A 19,039-nucleotide genomic window follows, 5' to 3' on the forward strand; every position below is an offset into this window, starting at 1 on the left:
GTGCATGTGTCCCTTCAAAACAGCACACCTGTATCCCATGGATAAACGCCTAGTAGTGCAGTTGCTGGGTCGTAGGATAGTTCTATTTTTAGTTTTTTGAGGAACCCCCATACTGTTTTCCAGAGTGGCTGCACCAGCTTGCATTCCCACCAACAATGCAAAAGAGATCCTCTTTCTCTGCATCCTCCTCAACATCTGTTGTTGCCTGAGTTGTTAATGTTAGCCATTCTGACAGGTGTAAAGTGGTATCTCATTGTGGTTTTGATTTGTATTTCCCTGATGATGAGTGATGTGGAGCATTTTTTCATGTGTCAGTTGGCCATCTGGATGTCTTCTTTGGAGAAGTGTCTATTCGTGTCTTTTGCCCATTTCTTCACTGGATTATTTGTTTTTTGGGTGTTGAATTTGATAAGCTCTTTATAGATTTTGGATACTAACCCTTTGTCTGATATGTCATTTGCAAATATCTTCTCCTATTCTGTCAGTTGCTTTTAGTTTTGCTGATTGTTTCCTTCACTGTGCAGAAGCTTTTTATTTTGATGAGGTCCCAGTAGTTCATTTTTGCTTTTGTTTCCCTTGCCTCCGAAGATGTGTTGAGTAAGAAGTTGCTGTGGCCAAGGTCAAAGAGGTTTTTGCCTGCTTTCTCCTGGAGGATTTTGATGGCCTCCTGTCTTACATTTAGGTCTTTCACCCATTTTGAGTTTATTATTGTGTATGGTATAAGAAAGTGGTCCAGGTTCATTCTTCTTCATGTCGCTCTCCAGTTTTCCTAGCACTGCTTACTGAAGAGACTGTCTTTATTCCATTGGATATTCTTTCCTGCTTTGTCAGAGATGACTTGGCCATATGTTTGTGGGTCCATTTCTGGGTTCTCTATTCTGTACCATTGATCTGAGTGTCTGTTCTTGTGCTAGTACCATACTGTCTTGATGACTACAGCTTTGTAGTACAGCTTGAAGTCTGGATTGTGATAAAATGCCAGTTGTTTTAAGCAATTGCTTGAGAAGTCAAAGGGATTGCAAGACTGATAGTTATGAAATTTCTGAAGATAAAACCATCAGTCAGTCAATATATATCTCAAAGTAGCCTAGCTTTTAAAACCCCCTAGAAAACTTTTTTTCCCCTTCAACTCATAAAATTGACCCCTTCTCTTTTCTCATAAAGCCCCCTTGCTTTCATCCTAAAGTGGGACTATGTTTGGGTTTCTACCTGAATCTGCTCTCCCTAAATTGCAGTTATCTTATCTCAAATAAACCCTGGTTTGCCTTTCACTGTGACTTATTATTTTTAGGTTGGCAGTATATATCATAGGATGTCATTCAGCCATGAAAGGGATGAAGTACTGATACGTGTCTGAGCAGGAAGGAGTCTCGAAAACATTGTCCTCAGTAAAAGAAGTGCTCAAAAGAAACAGGACCCAATGGAGTCACTCATGTTAAACCCCACCAAGACTTAATACCAAATCCAATTGTAGTTTCTGCCTCTCCCAGGAGTGGAATTTTACACCAGTCGGTCTGGAATTTCCTGATCAGCACTGGTGAGGCCATCTGCCTGATAAAACTTCCTGCCTTCCCTTAAGGGAAGGTAACTTTGCCTAAAATAATACACTATTTTTTTAATGTTTATTTATTTTTGAGAGAGAGAGAGCAAGAGAGAGTGAGTGCACAAGCGGGGAAGGGGCAGAGAGAGAGGGAGACACAGAATCTGAAGCAGGCTCTAGGCTCTGAGCTGTCAGCACAGAGCCTGATGTGGGTCTTGAACCCGCGAATCATGAGATCATGACCTGAGCCAAAGTTGGAAGCTCAATTGACTGAGCCACCCAGGCGCCCCTAAAATAACACACTCTTAACTTCCTGTCCCACATCCTTCTGTCTGAAAAATCCTTCCATTTCATATAGCTCCTGGGAGTTCACTTCTGTTTATTAAATAGGATGCTGCTGATTTGTGAATTGTTGAATAAAGCCAATTAGATCTTTAAATTTAAGTTAATAGGGGCCACATATTACATGACTCCATTTGTATGAAACCTTTAGTGTGGGCAAATCCGTAAAGACAGAATGTAGATCCATGGTTGCCAGGGGTGAGGAAAGGAGAAAGTGGGAGAATCTGCTTAATGGGCACAGGATTTTATTTTGGAGTAATAGAAATGCTTTCAGAACTAGATAGAGGTAGTTGCTGCACAGCATTGTGAATGTACTGTTAAAAAAAAATGAAATTCAACTGAGTAAATTTGAAAATCTCATTGGCTTTATTAAGCAATTCATGAATCTTCAGGCAACATCCTATCTAGCAAGTAGATTCTTTGAGGAGTTGTACAACGTGGAAGATTTTTATAGGCAGGAGGTGGGCAAGGAAGTTATTAGCAAAAGAAAAGTTTGTTTCAGCAAGGTCATCCAACCTAGGGGAAAGGGCAGGGTCTTATTAGGTAAATTATCTCATCTTCCTCTGGGGATTCTAGAGGGGCCCATGTGACAGATTACCTCACTGGTGCTGACCAGAAGATTCCTGACTGACTGGTTAAGACAACGTTGCTTGGAGAGGTTGAAATTGCAGTTAAGATACATATTAAGCCCTGGTTTGGTGTCTTGGCCTAGCATAAATGATTCCATCTTGGGCTTGTGGTTTTTCCCTTAAGCAGTACTAGTGACACTGAATTGTTCACTTTAAAATGGTTAATTTTACATTATATGACTTCTACTTCAACAAATGTTTTGAAACCAAGAAATTACCCTAACAAGTGTAAGAAAGGTCACTGTGGTGCCTGCCAAGCCCAGTGGCTTTTTCCAGAGATCCTGGCCAGTCTCCAGCCCCCTGCTGACCAGAGTAGGCCTTAGCCCTGGCCCTGAAAGCAAAGAATGCTTACCTGGGGCTGTGGTGTGATTAATTCCTTATTAGCAACCATAAAAGTCAGCTTGATTTAGACACTGTACCTTGCAACCAAGAAATGACAAATTTGATGGTAAGCTGGCCATTATAACAGGATGAAATGCCCTCTCTTTTCTTTCTCTGACCAAATACTCCTCTGTCCCTGGGTACAACCTGTGCCACCTCCTCTGGGAACCCACTCCCTTCCTGCCCACCCCCTACTCCTGCCCCTGCCCCACATCCCACTTGTCTCTGCCTTCCCCAAGCTCCTGATGCCTTCCTTTGGAAGTGTCTGACTACAGTGGAGTACGCCACCTAGGGCCTTTGCGTAAGTGCCCTTTGTAATAGTCTTGTTCACACTTTGCCCCATGGTGTGTCATAGCACTAGGTACAGTGAAGACTGATTCAGACTGATAGAGAGGTCTCCATGGCCCTGAGAATAACCATGTGACCAACCAAAATTGGCTGGAGCTTGAGAGTAGGGTGCACTTGGTGAGGCAGGGTGTCTGGAAAAAATCAGTGGGCTTGGCAGCTACTCATGTATCTTTGGAAATTTCTTGGGACAACAGGCAAAAATGTTTGATGAGTGTTTATTTTCTAGGGAGATACGTCATTACTTTCATCTGATTATCAGAGAAGCCTGTGTTCTAACGAAAGATCAAGAACTCCAGCTTGTAAACCTAGATGATCTTGGCCAAATGATTGGCCCTCTCCTCTGGTCCTCTCCTTTCCCCTCTGCCCATTGCTAGTCAGTTCAGGAAGTTTTACAAGGCAGAAAAATATTTAATTTTTTCAGTAATTTTTGTACTGTTAACCATGGGATCCCCAGTCTGGGTTCTTGACAAAAACAAGTACTGATGTTTTTCCCATTTACAGCAAAAAGTTAATTGATGAGATTTTCTTTATTTAAAAACAGTTACTATTTTTGAAAAGGCTGTATGTGCATAAAGTAAAACATTAAAGTGGTATAAGAGGGAAGTGCTTTTATACTATGAAGAGTGATATTTTCTGTAGGTTTTTTGGGAGATACTTTAATCATGTTAAGAAAGTTCCCTATTAGTACTTTAAAACTTTTTTTTATATTATAAATGGGAGTTGAATATTATCAAATACTTTTTCTAAAACTATTTTGATGATAAGACTTTTCTTATTTAATTTGTTAATGTGATAACTGATATTTCTATTTTTCTCTATTAGCCACCCTTGAGTTCCAGGGTCAAATCCAACTTGGTCACAGTGTATTAAGTTTGCTGACCAAGGGTCAGGCCAGTTAGGATGTCAACTATTGGGAGCAACTGATAGATGACCCATGAGCTGGACCCAGGCAGTTGGAGGCTACTCACCCTCTCCTGTCCTTGGAATGTGTATTTTTCTGTTTTCCCCATTCCCAGAAATAGTCCCAAAGACACAGCCTTGACATAGTGATGTGGTACTGAGTATATCTGGACCATACACATGACTGAACCCATCATAGCTGAGCATGGGTTTTTGGGGCAGATGAAAGAGTATTAGTTCCCACAGAGGTCTGGTTTCCAAGTAAAATAAAAAAAGCTTTGTGTTTAGGTGAAACTTTGTGTTAGGTAAGGCTTTGTGTTTATTAGCTTTATCAGGCATCAAGAGCATTAAGTTTTATCAAGCATCTAGAATTAGCAGATGACATGAATCTTTCCTTGTTTGCACATATTCTATGTACCTCTCTGCTGGGGAACATAGAAAGGGACATCCCACCCAACAATATTCTTAGTACCATCTTGACTAGCATCTGTCTTTCCTATTGAGATGAGGCAGAGTCCTGTGACCTGGAAGACAGAGAAGGCAGGTGCTTTCCATGGGTCTCCATGGATTAGGAACAGAATTATAACCAATTTGTTGTGGGTCTCATTATTTCCCGTAGTGACCCTTATCAGGGAAGGGCAAACGTTGATTATCAGTACTGTAGAGTGCAGAAGACTTTTCAGTCTCTATGTTCGCTTATTTACAATATATTCTTGTGATCAATAACTGTTGGGAAGCTAATTGCAGTCACTGAGTCTCAGTATCTATGAATGCAAACTGGAGATAATAGCATGACCCTTTGGAATGATGCCCAGTGAAGGCACCAAAAGGGGAAAGAAATATTTCAGAATTCCTGGGACTTTCTCTTCTACTTTTCCTGGGGATCATCTTCCAGCTCCCCATGTCTGTCCTGTGTTGGTATTCCAGCTTGGAGCCACTTCTTTCTTAATTACCTTTTTGTAGGGCTCCATTGTGTCAGAGAATCCAGAGGTATGCCACGTAATCAATCCATGGTTTCTCAGGACACGCAGACACAGAACATGGGTCAGATTGATGTTAATGAGCCAGTGTAATTTCTAGATGCCCTGTTATCGATTTCTCCCATTAGGTATCTAGCATGATCACCAACGATCCTCCCAGAAAGGATATACTGGAAGCCCAGTAATTTAACCTCTACCAACTCAACTCCATCAACCTTTCTGAATGCCCCCTGAGCATATAGCGCTTTGTTGGAGACTAAGGACATAATTTTTATGACTACTTTGACTGTGCCTGTGAGAAACTTTTATCTGTAAGGCAAATAGGGGTGGAGACCAATGAGAGGGGTGGAGAGGACAGAGAACAAGAAAAGAACTTGGGCTCATAAGACAGAAATTTCACAGAGAAGGAAGTGGTTATATCCAAGGAGATTGGTGAGGAAAAACTCCAAAATAGGGGCTTCTGTCGCAGCTGGATTTGAGGAGGAGTAAGATCCTTCTAGGATACACAGAGGCATTTCTAGGCAGAGGAAACTACATGAGTAAACATGAGTAGACCCAGGTTGTTTGAAGGATTTCAAGTATTTTGGAGTGCAGGCAGCCATGGTGACAAGGACAGGTTAGAGACTTAAAAACAGTGACTTTACCTGAGTTTCTCAAACCTTTGAGATTACTGATAACACTGATTGAGTTGTTTATTGATTTCCCGCAGAATATGAACTTAAAGGTCAAACTGGGAGTGTCCATGATGCTTTGCCAACACTCATGGGTGGGGAGGCACCTTCAGGTGGAGCACAGGTAGCTGTTATACCAGCTGGGGCTCCAGTCCCACCCCCTCTTCAGTATATACATTCCAGCCTCACTGAATCACTGCTGGTGGGAAGGAAAGCTCCACACGCACAGGCCAGCAAAGACTGGCGCACACTGCTGAAAGAGAGTAGAGGAGATTGGCAGAGGGAAAGTGGCCATGGACCTGATCCCAAGCTTTTCCATAGAAACCTGGCTTCTTCTGGCTACCAGCCTGGTGCTCCTCTATCTGTGAGTAACTGTTCAGGCTCATCGCCTCTGGAACCCTGCTAATCAGCAACCTCTACCCCTTTTTCTTTTCTGTTCTGTGGATGAAGAGTTAACAAAAGGAAGTTCCTGAAGTGTTGGGTGCTTCAAACAAGCTAGAAACACATAAGGGGTTATTATTGATGTCCCTCAGATCTGCAGAAGGAGTACCCCCATGCTCCAACTCCAATTTCTGTAGTTAGGAGGGCTGAGAGATATTATTTGCTCCTGGCGATGATCTTCTGATTCAGCCCCTGTTGGGACCTAGACCCATCAAGCAGAATTCACCAGAGACAGATTAAAATCAATAGGCCCCTGTGCTCGGGGTCCTCATCCCCATCTCAAGATCTGGGGATTCTGGAGGCAGAGGACTAACTTGGGTCTTGTCTCATTATATTCACCTTCCTGCTCTGTGTCCACTAAGGACACATGTAAAAGGATTGGGCCTGTGTCTCTCAGGTGGCTCCTGCTCCCCTCCCTCCTGCCACCAAGCATCGTGTACACAAGTGCACCCAGACTTCCAGGGTGGCTGGACATGCCTCACCTTCCTCTTCAGAGTGGACTCTTCCCTCTTTTCTGTGCCCCTCTCCTGGCCACTCCCCGACCTTGTAATATGCAGAACTCCTTACCCTAAATGAGTACCTTTAGAGCTGAAGAGACTTGGCAGAAATCTTGAAATTTTATTCATTTCAGGTTTTCCTTCTAGTGTCTGGGAAGGTTAGCATCAGTATAGAGATTTCTTCCTCCCTCGATATGAAATCTGCCAGCAGGCTGCAAAGACATAGCCCTGAAAGCAAATTTGGATATTAAATATGTTTTTTCCCTCTATGTTACAGTACAGGAGGAAAATCAAAATCATTAGCAGAGGAATTCCTTTCAGTGGTGGGTTTCCCAGTATCCTGAAGCAGGTTGGGAAAGGACTTAGTTTCCAACTTCAGTCCCCCTTCTCTGCAGCTCAAGAGAACCGGAATGTCTGACAACAGAGACTTACGTGGAGCTGAAAGCATCCCACTTTTCTATGAGGCCAATTGAGGCTGGGACACAGTTTTAATTGTACAGAAATAAGAACACTGGTTGCTCCAGGCCTCTATAAAGATAGATTCAAGTAGGATCAGACCCCGGGGGCCCCTGAGTGGCCCCACTGGTTGAGTGTCCAACTATGATTTGCACTCAGGTCATGATCCCATGGTCATGGGATAGAGTCCTGCATTGGGCTCTGTACTGAGTGTAAGATTCTCTCTCTTTCTCTCCCTCTCTTCCTTGCTCATGCTTTCTCTCTCTCTCAAAAAGAAAAACACAAAACAAAAAAGGACCCCAGACCCCAAATAGCAACAGGGACTACAAGGAAGGAAAAGAAGAAAGGTCTCTGAGCAAACTGTTAAGAACATTTTGATATAGACTCTCAGTAACCCTCTGTTACTGAGTGAATATAATTAAGCAAACTCTCATAATTGGAGCAGAAAAATTTTTTTCTCTTCCTTCCTAGAATGACAATCTCTAAAATCATGAAAGAGTCATTTACTAAATAGGCATGAATGAATTTCCTGGAAGAATTCAGCATGAACTTTTCAGGAGATCTCAAGTATGGAAACATTTTTCAAGTGTTCAGTCTAGGATTGGGACTGTTAAATTTTCAGCTGCTCTTAGCTAATCATCATCATTATTATTACTGTTTGGGGTCTACAGTGGAGAAGGGAAAGGAGATGATCAATGAATGTAACAATTGCCATTGGAATTGACGTTATTATTTTTTTCCCTACGTGTTACTCCTCTCTTACCTGTTCTGGTTCTGCGTCAGTGATGGGCCAGTCCCCGCACCTCTTCCACCATCCCTGTGACCAGGCTTTCTCTTTAACTTTATAGATATGGGACCCACAACCATGGACTTTTTAAGAAGCTGGGAATTCCTGGGCCAAAACCTCTGCCTTTTTTGGGAACTGCTCTGGGGTACCGTCAGGTGGGTGTTGTTTGAGCTCCCAGCTCCCTCTTTTGCTTCTTATGGTTGCAAATTCCAGCTTAGTTCCATATTAAAAATACTCCTCAGCAGGAAGTTCTTAGGTTTCAGCGGAAGTTCTTAGGTTTCAGACTTTCCAGAAATGGTGTCATAGTCTCCACCCAGCATATGGCCAGGTGCACCCCAGGGCTCTCTCTTGTCTGTTCTTAGGAGCCTCAGGTTTCCCCTGCGCTGGCAGTCCAGATCTCTGGCTGATGCAGCACAGGACTTGCTGTTCCAACTTGGAGCATCGTGAAGAGTTCTTTGGCAGGTGCAGGTTCCCATGAAGGCATAATTGTACTTGTTATTAGTTGAAAAGTGTCAAGGGGTTCCCTGGTGGTGGCTCATTAGGCTCTGTATGCTAGAGTCAGACTTTCCTATTCATAGCATGAGCTCTGAGTAGCCTTTTGGTTTTCCTGGATGGCTCTGGAACTTCAGTTTATGGGCAGCTCCAGATTCACCTTTGGGGAGTTGGCACGTACTTGAATTCTCCTAAGAATTGCCAACCCCCTGCAGTTATTTTAATGACTCTAACCCATCCTTTGCTAATGGTGACAGCCTTTGGGATTTGAGTGGTTGAACCATAATTTTCTGTTTTACTTCTCTGCCTTCAAAGGAGACACCCTATGGGTGAGTCTGAGCAGGGAGGGGGTCTAACTGAGGCAAGACGTTGCTTGTCTATTGACTTCAGATTTTAACCTCCAAATGAATTGCATCTGTGTGTATGTGGGTGTGGGTGTGGGTGTGGGTGTTTTATTTTTCACACAAAGGTAGAACCACTCATACAAAATCACTAGAAAAGAGTTGTTTTGACAAAACTATTAAAGATTTAAAGTAACTGGATGGAATGTACTAGCAGACACACAGACTGAATGTTGAGGAGCTATATGGTTAATCCAGCTCTGATGCCTCATCCCAGGCCTGGCTCCTGAACAGAAGGTAGAAGCTCATGTCCAGAAGACAAGTAGGCAGAGTCTATATTACACACTGTTCTCTGCCTCAGAGTTCCTTTCCCACAGACCTGAGGCTCGTTCCTCAGATTCCACTTCTCCTGGCCTTCAGTGCCCAGTTATCGTTAAGAACTTCCTGGACTTTTTCCTCTCTGAAAAAGCAATAATCTCCTTTCCACTTTTCCCAAATCAACTCCTTAGTACATGAACCCACATTTTGGACCCTGTTTTGCATAGTTAAAACATCAAAATTACTGCTGAAACATAGAGACAGGAAGTTTTGTTGTTTCCTGATTTTGAATTGACATAAGTGAAAACTCAGAGCAAGTGTTTTAATTTGCACCATCTTTTGTGGATTGGTGGCACCGTCCCCTCTTTTCTGTGTGAGAACTGGAAGTGAGCCCACTTTGTCATTCCTCCATTCATCTCTCACTTTCTCACTCAACAAACATGTGTTAGACTTCATGTAGATCTGCTAGACTGAAAGAGGGCACAGGTGTCTTAATTTCCTAAATCTTCTGGAAATCTAGTAAGGCTCATGAGATCAATGAACAAGGGGCCATGCTGACTTTCCCTCAGCTTCCATTTCCTCACATGTCCCTTAAGGTAATAATTCAGATGGTTATGACATTTAGAGACACCCATGCACAAGCCAAACATGTCAGAAAGACAGAGGTTACAGGGTCTTCATAGATGGGCTAAGATGTTCAGTATCTACAGTACTAGCAGACAACTCAAGAGAGACTTGAACTTCTCCATTTCATATCTGCTGTTTTCTCCTTTCCCATAAGATGCCTGTGAATAAGAGCTTCCCTCTATCTGCCAATGAGAGGTAGTAAGCCACATTTCATGCGATCTGAGTTGTTTTTGTGTCCTTTAGAGGTAAGGCTCAGTACATTTAGTTTGTTTTAATATATTTTGTTTCTCCTTGCAGGGTTTTTGTGAATTTGATGAGAAATGTTTTAGAACGTATGGAAGAATGTGGGGGTGAGTAATCTGGAAATTTCCAGTGATAGGCTTTTTATGATGAGGCCCTCACAGTGTAGACAGTCTCAGTCAAGAGCCCCTTGGGATGAAGCCCTCTAATTAAAACTCCTGAAACCTCCCCTTCCCAGGATTGCATGTGTGACAAGGTGGACAAGTCCAAATATGAATCGGGTCTGGAGAGCTGCAGGGTATCCTTTATATTTTGGATTAATATGTGCTTTTGATAGAAGGGCTTTTGTAAACAGAGTGGAAAACCATTTCTGCTCAGCTCTTTTCTTACTCTGTCTGCAAGTGTGTAGTTTGTTTTGTTTTGCATTTTAGTACTAAGCCAAGGCTTTCCGATAGAACTATAGTCAAGTATTTCTTTTTCCAATTCTATAGACTGGAAGAGATGTAGGAAATTTCTAAAGCACAGTATTTCCCTGGTGGGCTGATGGACTTGGGATTTTGTAGTATGGCCTTGGCGGCTTGCAGTGGATGCTCCCAACGAGGTTGGCTAGAGGTTTGCTGAAGCAGTGTGAGAGGTATAGTGTGGTGCTGGGCTGCTCACAGCCAGTGTAGTACCTCTTTATCTTCTCTGGTCAAGTCCTCAGAATCCATAGGGCTCTGCTGAGTTGGTGTGGCCCATAAGCAACATGAAGGAATAGAGAGAACACAGATCTCTGGATTGCCACTGGTTTATCTCCAGTGTCCCTCCTACATTCAGTACTGGTCAGCTCTGGCTAGAGTCAGTAAATGGTTCTCATGCTTGGCTATGGATAAGGACCACCTAGGAGGGCTTGCTAAAAATGCATATTCTTGGTTTCCATCCTCCATTAACACAGAATTTGGAGGATGTGGGGTGGGTGCAAGAATCCGAATTTAACTGGTAGTAGAAGTCGTATTAGGGCTGTGAGATCATGAAAAGAGAGGGGAACTCCAAACCACTGTCCCTTGTCCATGCTTGTCTTGTTTTAACAAACAAAGATGTAGGAAATCACCCAAGAAAGATGATCAGGTTGATGAGAGCTGACCTAAGTGCCACTTCAGTAACTACTATCACTGCTTCAACACTAAATATACTTGATTTGCACTGAAACCTTCTGAGTTTTAGAATACTTTTTGCAGATGGGGAGCATTTAGTGCAGTGGTTCTCCTCCATTTTTATATCTGATCACAAAGCATTTGAAGTTCCTCTGTGACATCAAAGGAAGAATAGGGGACTTATGGAATATCTTCCATTTTGTTCTAACAAATGCAAATGATCTGTAGTAGAAAACACGATGCCAGAGAATGCTGTAATTAAGTGTAATCTAAAACTCATGCCAGTGGCTGGTTCACATTAATGGGTCATATGGACAGTTAGGAGGTCAGGATCACATATAAGGAGTCAGCTTTGTGTGATACATGTGTCACAAGTGGACTTGTCCTGCTACTAAGGGTTGTCACCTATATGGAGCCCAAGGGATTCACACTTGGGATCCACCTATAAAAATAAATATAAGTAATAAAGGAAAATATATCTAAAATGAATTTACATGTTGCTTGTGTTTCTTTATCCTCTTTGTTTTTTGTTTCAAATTTTTCTGAGTTAATGCTACCAAGGATTTCTCTTTAATATTTAAATAATATTTCCTTTAAAATATAATTAGGAAGCATATTTTAGAAAATAGAGCAAAGAAGTAATTCATAATTTTGCCATCCCTTTTTGAGCATTCCAAGTCTCTTCATTTGCAGACATATCTTACATATTTGTGATCATTGTGTCTACAATTTTCGTCTAATATTATGTCATGTTCATTTCATGTATTGATATATCTTCAAAATTGTAATTTTTAGTGACTGAGTGGGTGGATTCTCCTTCATTTTTTTTCGTTCTTAGATAATTTACTTGCCCCCAGTTATTTACTAACCTAACTTCTTCTTTGATAATATATATAAAATATTTGAAATGTTTGAAGTCCTTCTAAAATATTTGAAATAGTTTTACCATACAAAAAATTATAGAGAATAGTCCCAGAAATACCCATGTAAACACATGGACTTAATAAAGGTTCTAATGTTATTTCTGACTGTGGAATGGATTAGGTAACATCAGGTTAAAAGTCTGGACTTCCAAGAGTGGCTGCCACTGCAGAAACTGGCACGTTAAATTTAATCATCTCTGTTTCCCTGACATAGGTTTTATGATGGGCGACAGCCAGTGTTGGCGATCACAGATCCGGACATGATCAAAACAGTACTAGTGAAAGAATGCTATTCTGTCTTCACAAACCGGCGGGTAGGCATGGATTTATTTTAAATTTACATAGTTATTTATAAAGCTTTTATTTCAAAATAATAATGGATTTACTGGAAATTGTCCCAGGAGGTGTCATGTCATGTGACCTTCAAGCTGTTTTCTCTAAGACAGTATCTTGCTTAACTATATAGGACAGTATCAAAGCAGAATTTGTCATTGGTTCTAGCCACAGAGCTTATTCAGATTCCAGCAGTTTTATGTTTACCCATTTGTGTGTGTGTGTGTGTGTGTGTGTTGCTGTCTGAACATTTATCTTACTTGTAGATTAGTGTATCTACCACCACAATCACGTTACAGAGCTGTTCCATCACCAAAAGTCTCCCTCTTACTATTCTTTTGTAGGCACGGTGTGTAGCTTGTCTATTCGTTGTATCAGGGTCTTCAGCAGAGCAAACATTATTTTTTATTTTCATAAGGCCAGTTTATTCGTTTTTTCCTTTTATGGGTTATGACTTTGGCATCAAGTTTGAAAACTCTTCACCTAGCCCTAAGTCGCAAAGATTTTCTCCAAGTATTTAGTTTTATGTTTTACATTTAAGTATATAGTTTTGTATAGTTTTGTGTTTTACATTTAAGTCTGTGATCTGTTTTGTGTTAATTTTAGTGTTAATTGTGAGGTGTGAAGTTTAGGTCAAAGATCTTTGTTTTTAGCCCTTGAATGTCTAATGGCTCCAGCACCAGTGTGAAAAGGCTGTACTTCCTCTACTGAATTGCTTTTGTACCAATACCAAATTCAATGGTGCCTGTGTGTGTGTGTGTGTGTGTGTGTGTGTGTGTGTGTGCGTTTCTCATTTCCAGTTCTGTTCTTTGATCCTTGTATCTATCCCTGCACCGGTGCCAGGCTGTCCTGATTACTGTAGCCATATAGTACCTCTAAACATATGTCCAGTGATTCCTCCCATTTTATTTTTGTTAGAATTGTGTTATTCCAGTGCCTTTGCCTTACAGTACAAATTTATAACTAGCTTATCTATGTTTATATAATATTTTCCAAGGCTTTGGAAGACATGATTTAATCCTATCAATCAATTTGTGGAAAATCTGTATCTTTACCTCGTCATGTCTCTCAATGTATGAACACAGTGTGTGTTTATTTAGGTTTTCTCTTATTCTTTTCACCTACATTTTGTCCTCTGCATAGAGATCTCATACATGTTTTGTTAAATGTGCACCTAAAGTATTTTGCCTTCTTTGAGTGTTTATAATTGTTGTGTTTTTAATGGGTTTTGACATATTATTATATAGAAATGTGATTGGTTTTTGTGTTGATTTTGTTTCCTACAACCTAGCTTAGTTCATTTATTTGATGCAGTGGTCTTTTTTCCCCAAAGTTTATTTATTTTGAGAGAGATAGAGAGAATCCCAAGCAGGCTCTGCAATCTCAGCCCAGAGCCCAATGTGGGGCTCCAGTTCATGAACTGTGAGATCATGACCTGAGCCAAAATCCAGATCTGGACACTTAACCAACTGAACTACCCAGGTACCTTGAGGGCTCTTTTTTTTATATTCCTCAATATTTTCTACATTGGCAATTATGTCACTTGAAATAAGGACACTCTGATGTTTATTTTTCCAATCTGTATGCCTTTTATTTCCTTGCTTTGTCTTATTGCATTAGCTAGGACTTCTACTACAATGTTGAATAAGAGTGGTGAGAGTGAACATTTTTGCCTTGTTCCTGATGTTAGGAGGAAATATTCAGTCTTTTTCCACTTAAAAATTCAGATATATATATTTACAATGAAACTGTATATGTTTGTGATGTTTTGATTTATGTATTATTATGAAATGAATGTGACAAGTGAATTAATGTAACCATCACCACCCAGAGTTATTTTGTGTGTGTGTTAAGAACATGGAAGATGTATTTTTTTTTAGCAAATTTCAGGTATACAGTACAATGTTAATAATTATAATCACCATGCAGTATATTCAGTCTCTAGAACTTAGTCATCTTATAACCAGAAGTTTACATTGTTTGATTAGTATCTGTCCCTTGCCCTCTGACCCAGCCTCTGATAATTATCACCTACCCACTATACTGAGCTTGACTTTATTTTTCTAGATTCCACTTATAAGTGGGATCATGAGATACCTGTCCTTCTGTGTCTAGTTTTGTTCCCTTAGTATCTTGCCCATGCTGTCCAGATTCATCCATCCTATTGGAAATGGCAGGATTTCCTTCCTTTTTAAGGCTAAGTAATATTCCATTTTCTATCCATTCATCTGTCCATTTACACTTAAAGTAATTTTTTTTAACTTAAAGTAATTATTGATAGGTTAGGACTTACTGTTGTCATTTCAGCAGTCTAGATGTTTCATAGATCATTGTTCCTTTCTCCTGTCTTCCTTTGTGATTTTATGTTGCTTTTTTTTTTAATAGTGGTATGCTTCTATTTTTCCTCTTTATCTTTTCTGTGTCTACTCTAGGTTTTTGCTTACAAAAAACATCTACTCTAGGAGGTCTACATAAAACATCTTATAGATACAGCAGTCTATTTTAAGCTAATATGAACTTAACTTTGTTCACATTAAAAACTCAATGTTTTTACTCCTCCACCACCAATTTTATGTTTTTGATGTAACAATTTACATATTTTTATATTGTGTATTTAACAAATTAACAAATTATTATTTTAATTATTTGTCTTTTAACCTTTCACTAGAGTTATAATGATTTGGCTATCACCAGTACAATATCACTGTGTTCTGAATTTAACTATATATTTACATTTACCAGTGAGGTTTTAGACTTTCATGTGATTTCATGTTACTAGTAAGTGTCCTTTTTTTTCAACTTGAAGAACTCCCTTTAGTCTTTCTTATAATGCAGATTTAGTGGTGATGAATTCTTTCCACTTTTGATGCTCTGGAAATATCCTTATCTCTCATTTCTTTTTTTTAAGTTTATTTTAATTTATTTTGAGAGAGAGAGTAAGCAGGAGAGGGGAAGAGAGGGGTAGAGAGAGAATCTGAAGCAGGCTCCATGCTAACAGTCCAAAGCCTGATGCTAGGCTCGATCGCACTAATCGTGAGATTGTGACCTGAGCCAAAATCAAGACACTTAACCAACAGATCCACCCAGGCACCCCAAATTCTCTCTCTTCAGAAGGTCTTCTTTTCTGGGTAAGTATTCTTGGTTGGTATTTTTTTTTCAACACTTTGAATAAATCACCCACTAACTTCTGGCTCTCAAGATTTCTGCTGAGGAATCAGCTGATAGCCTCATGGATGTCCCCTTGTATGTGATGAGCTCTGTTTCTCCTGATCCTTTCAAGATTTTTCTAGTTTTTTAATTTTTGACAGTTTTATTATAATGTGCCTTGGTGAAGTCTATTTTGGATTCAATCTTATAGGGGACTTTTACGCTTCATGTCTTTTTTTTTTTAATTAATTAATTAATTAATTTTTTTAATATATGAAATTTATTGTCAAATTGGTTTCCATACAACACCCAGTGCTCATCCCAAAAGGTGCCCTCCTCAATACCCATCACCCACCCTCCCCTCCCTCCCACCCCCCATAAACCCTCAGTTTGTTCTCAGTTTTTAACAGTCTCTTATGTTTTGGCTCTCTCCCACTCTAACCTCTTTTTTTTTTTTCCTCCCCTTCCCCCATGGGTTTCTGTTAAGTTTCTCAGGATCCACATAAGAGTGAAACCATATGGTATCTGTCTTTCTCTGTTTGGCTTATTTCACTTAGCATCACACTCTCCAGTTCCATCCACGTTGCTACAAAAGGCCATATTTCATTCTTTCTCATTCCCACGTAGTATTCCATTGTGTATATAAACCACAATTTCTTTATCCATTCATCAGTTGATGGACATTTAGGCTCTTTCCATAATTTGGCTATTGTTGAGAGTGCTGCTATGAACATTGGGGTACAAGTGCCCCTATGCATCAGTACTCCTGTATCCCTTGGGTAAATTCCTAGCAGTGCTACTGCTGGGTCATAGGGAAGGTCTATTTTTAATTTTCTGAGGAACCTCCACACTGTTTTCCAGAGCGGCTGCACCAATTTGCATTCCCACCAACAGTGCAAGAGGGTTCCCGTTTCTCCACATCCTCGCCAGCATCTATAGTCTCCTGATTTGTTCATTTTGGCCACTCTGACTGGTGTGAGGTGATATCTGAGTGTGGTTTTGATTTGTATTTCCCTGATACGGAGCGACGTTGAACATCTTTTCATGTGCCTGTTGGCCATCCGGATGTCTTCTTTAGAGAAGTGTCTATTCATGTTTTCTGCCCATTGCTTCACTGGGTTATTTGTTTTTTGGGTGTGGAGTTTGGTGAGCTCTTTATAGATTTTGGATACTAGCCTTTTGTCCGATATGTCATTTGCGAATATCTTTTCCCATTCCGTTGGTTGCCTTTTAGTTTTGTTGGTTGTTTCCTTTGCTGTGCAGAAGCTTTTTATCTTCATAAGGTCCCAGTAATTCACTTTTGCTTTTAATTCCCTTGCCTTTGGGGATGTGTCGAGTAAGAGATTGCTGCGGCTGAGGTCAGAGAGGTCTTTTCCTGCTTTCTCCTCTAGGGTTTTGATGGTTTCCTGTCTCACATTCAGGTCCTTTATCCATTTTGAGTTTATTTTTGTGAATGGTGTGAGAAAGTGGTCTAGTTTCAACCTTCTGCATGTTGCTGTCCAGTTCTCCCAGCACCATTTGTTAAAGAGACTGTCTTTTTTTCCATTGGATGTTCTTTCCTGCTTTGTCAAAGATGAGTTGGCCATACGTTTGTGGGTCTAGTTCTGGGGTTTCTATTCTATTCATTGGTCTATGTGTCTGTTTTTGTGCCAATACCATGCTGTTTTGATGATGACAGCTTTGTAGTAGAGGCTAAAGTCTGGGATTGTGATGCCTCCTGCTTTGGTCTTCTTCAAAATTACTTTGGCTATTCGGGGCCTTTTGTGGTTCCATATGAATTTTAGGATTGCTTGTTCTAGTTTCGAGAAGAATGCTGGTGCAATTTTGATTGGGATTGCATTGAATGTGTAGATAGCCTTGGGTAGTATTGACATTTTGACAATATTTATTCTTCCAATCCATGAGCAGGGAATGTCTTTCCATTTCTTTAAATCTTCTTCAATTACCTTCATAAGCTTTCTATAGTTTTCAGCATACAGATCTTTTACATCTTTGGTTAGATTTATTCCTAGGTATTTTATGCTTTTTGGTGCAATTGTGAATGGGATCAGTTTCTTTATTTGTCTTTCTGTTGCTTCATTGTTAGTGTATAAGAATGCAACTGATTTCTGTACATTGATTTTGTATCCTGCAACTTTGCTGAATTCATGTATCAGTTCTAGCAGACTTTTGGTGGAGTCTATCGGATTTTCCATATATAATATCATTTCATCTGCAAAAAGTGAAAGCTTGACTTCATCTTTGCCAATTTTGATGCCTTTGATTTCCTTTTCTTGTCTGATTGCTGATGCTAGAACTTCCAGCACTATGTTAAACAACAGCGGTGAGAGTGGGCATCCCTGTCGTGTTCCTGATCTCAGGGAAAAAGCTCTCAGTTTTTTCCCTTTGAGGATGATGTTAGCTGTGGGCTTTTCATAAATGGCTTTTATGATCTTTAAGTATGTTCCTTCTATCCCGACTTTCTCAAGGGTTTTTATTAAGATAGGGTGCTGGGGCGCCTGGGTGGCGCAGTCGGTTAAGCGTCCGACTTCAGCCAGGTCACGATCTCGCGGACCGGGAGTTCGAGCCCCGCGTCGGGCTCTGGGCTGATGGCTCAGAGCCTGGAGCCTGTTTCCGATTCTGTGTCTCCCTCTCTCTGCCCCTCCCCCGTTCATGCTCTGTCTCTCTCTGTCCCAAAAATAAATAAACATTGAAAAAAAAAAAAAAAAGAAAGGGTGTTGGATTTTGTCAAAGGCCTTTTCTGCATCGATTGACAGGATCATATGGTTCTTCTCTCTTTTTTTGTTAATGTGATGTATCACGTTGATTGATTTGCGAATGTTGAACCAGCCCTGCATCCCAGGAATGAATCCCACTTGATCATGGTGAATAATTCTTTTTATATGCCGTTGAATTCGATTTGCTAGTATCTTATTGAGAATTTCTGCATCCATATTCATCAGGGATATTGGCCTGTAGTTCTCTTTTTTTACTGGGTCTCTGTCTGGTTTAGGAATCAAAGTAATACTGGCTTCATAGAATGAGTCTGGAAGTTTTCCTTCCCTTTCTATTTCTTGGAATAGCTTGAGAAGGATAGGTATTATCTCTGCTTTAAACGTCTGGTAGAACTCCCCTGGGAAGCCATCTGGTCCTGGACTCTTATTTGTTGGGAGATTTTTGATAACCGATTCAAAATCTTCGCTGGTTATGGGTCTGTTCAAGCTTTCTATTTCCTCCTGATTGAGTTTTGGAAGAGTGTGGGTGGTTAGGAATTTGTCCATTTCTTCCAGGTTGTCCACTTTGTTGGCATATAATTTTTCATAGTATTCCCTGATAATTGTTTGTATCTCTGAGGGATTGGTTGTAATAATCCCATTTTCATTCATGATTTTATCTATTTGGGTCATCTCCCTTTTCTTTTTGAGAAGCCTGGCTAGAGGTTTGTCAATTTTGTTTATTTTTTCAAAAAACCAACTCTTGGTTTCGTTGATCTGCTCTACAGTTTTTTTAGATTCTATATTGTTTATTTCTGCT

At 40.3% G+C, this 19,039-nt stretch overlaps 1 protein-coding gene across 1 annotated transcript in view; it reads left to right on the forward strand.

Annotated features, from left to right (window-relative positions):
* Positions 1-5,578: 5,578 nt before the first annotated feature.
* LOC122471976 (cytochrome P450 3A12-like) overlaps positions 5,579-19,039 on the forward strand; it is a 48,683-nt gene continuing 35,222 nt past the window's right edge. Inside the window, exons 1-4 of the mRNA XM_043561244.1 lie at positions 5,579-6,155; positions 8,034-8,127; positions 10,048-10,100; positions 12,261-12,360. Coding sequence (XP_043417179.1) covers positions 6,085-6,155; positions 8,034-8,127; positions 10,048-10,100; positions 12,261-12,360 — 318 coding nt within the window. The 5' untranslated portion in view covers positions 5,579-6,084. The remainder of the gene's footprint in view (positions 6,156-8,033; positions 8,128-10,047; positions 10,101-12,260; positions 12,361-19,039) is intronic.

Source organism: Prionailurus bengalensis, chromosome E3, assembly GCF_016509475.1.
Source record: "Prionailurus bengalensis isolate Pbe53 chromosome E3, Fcat_Pben_1.1_paternal_pri, whole genome shotgun sequence".
Taxonomy (NCBI): Eukaryota; Metazoa; Chordata; class Mammalia; order Carnivora; family Felidae; genus Prionailurus; species Prionailurus bengalensis.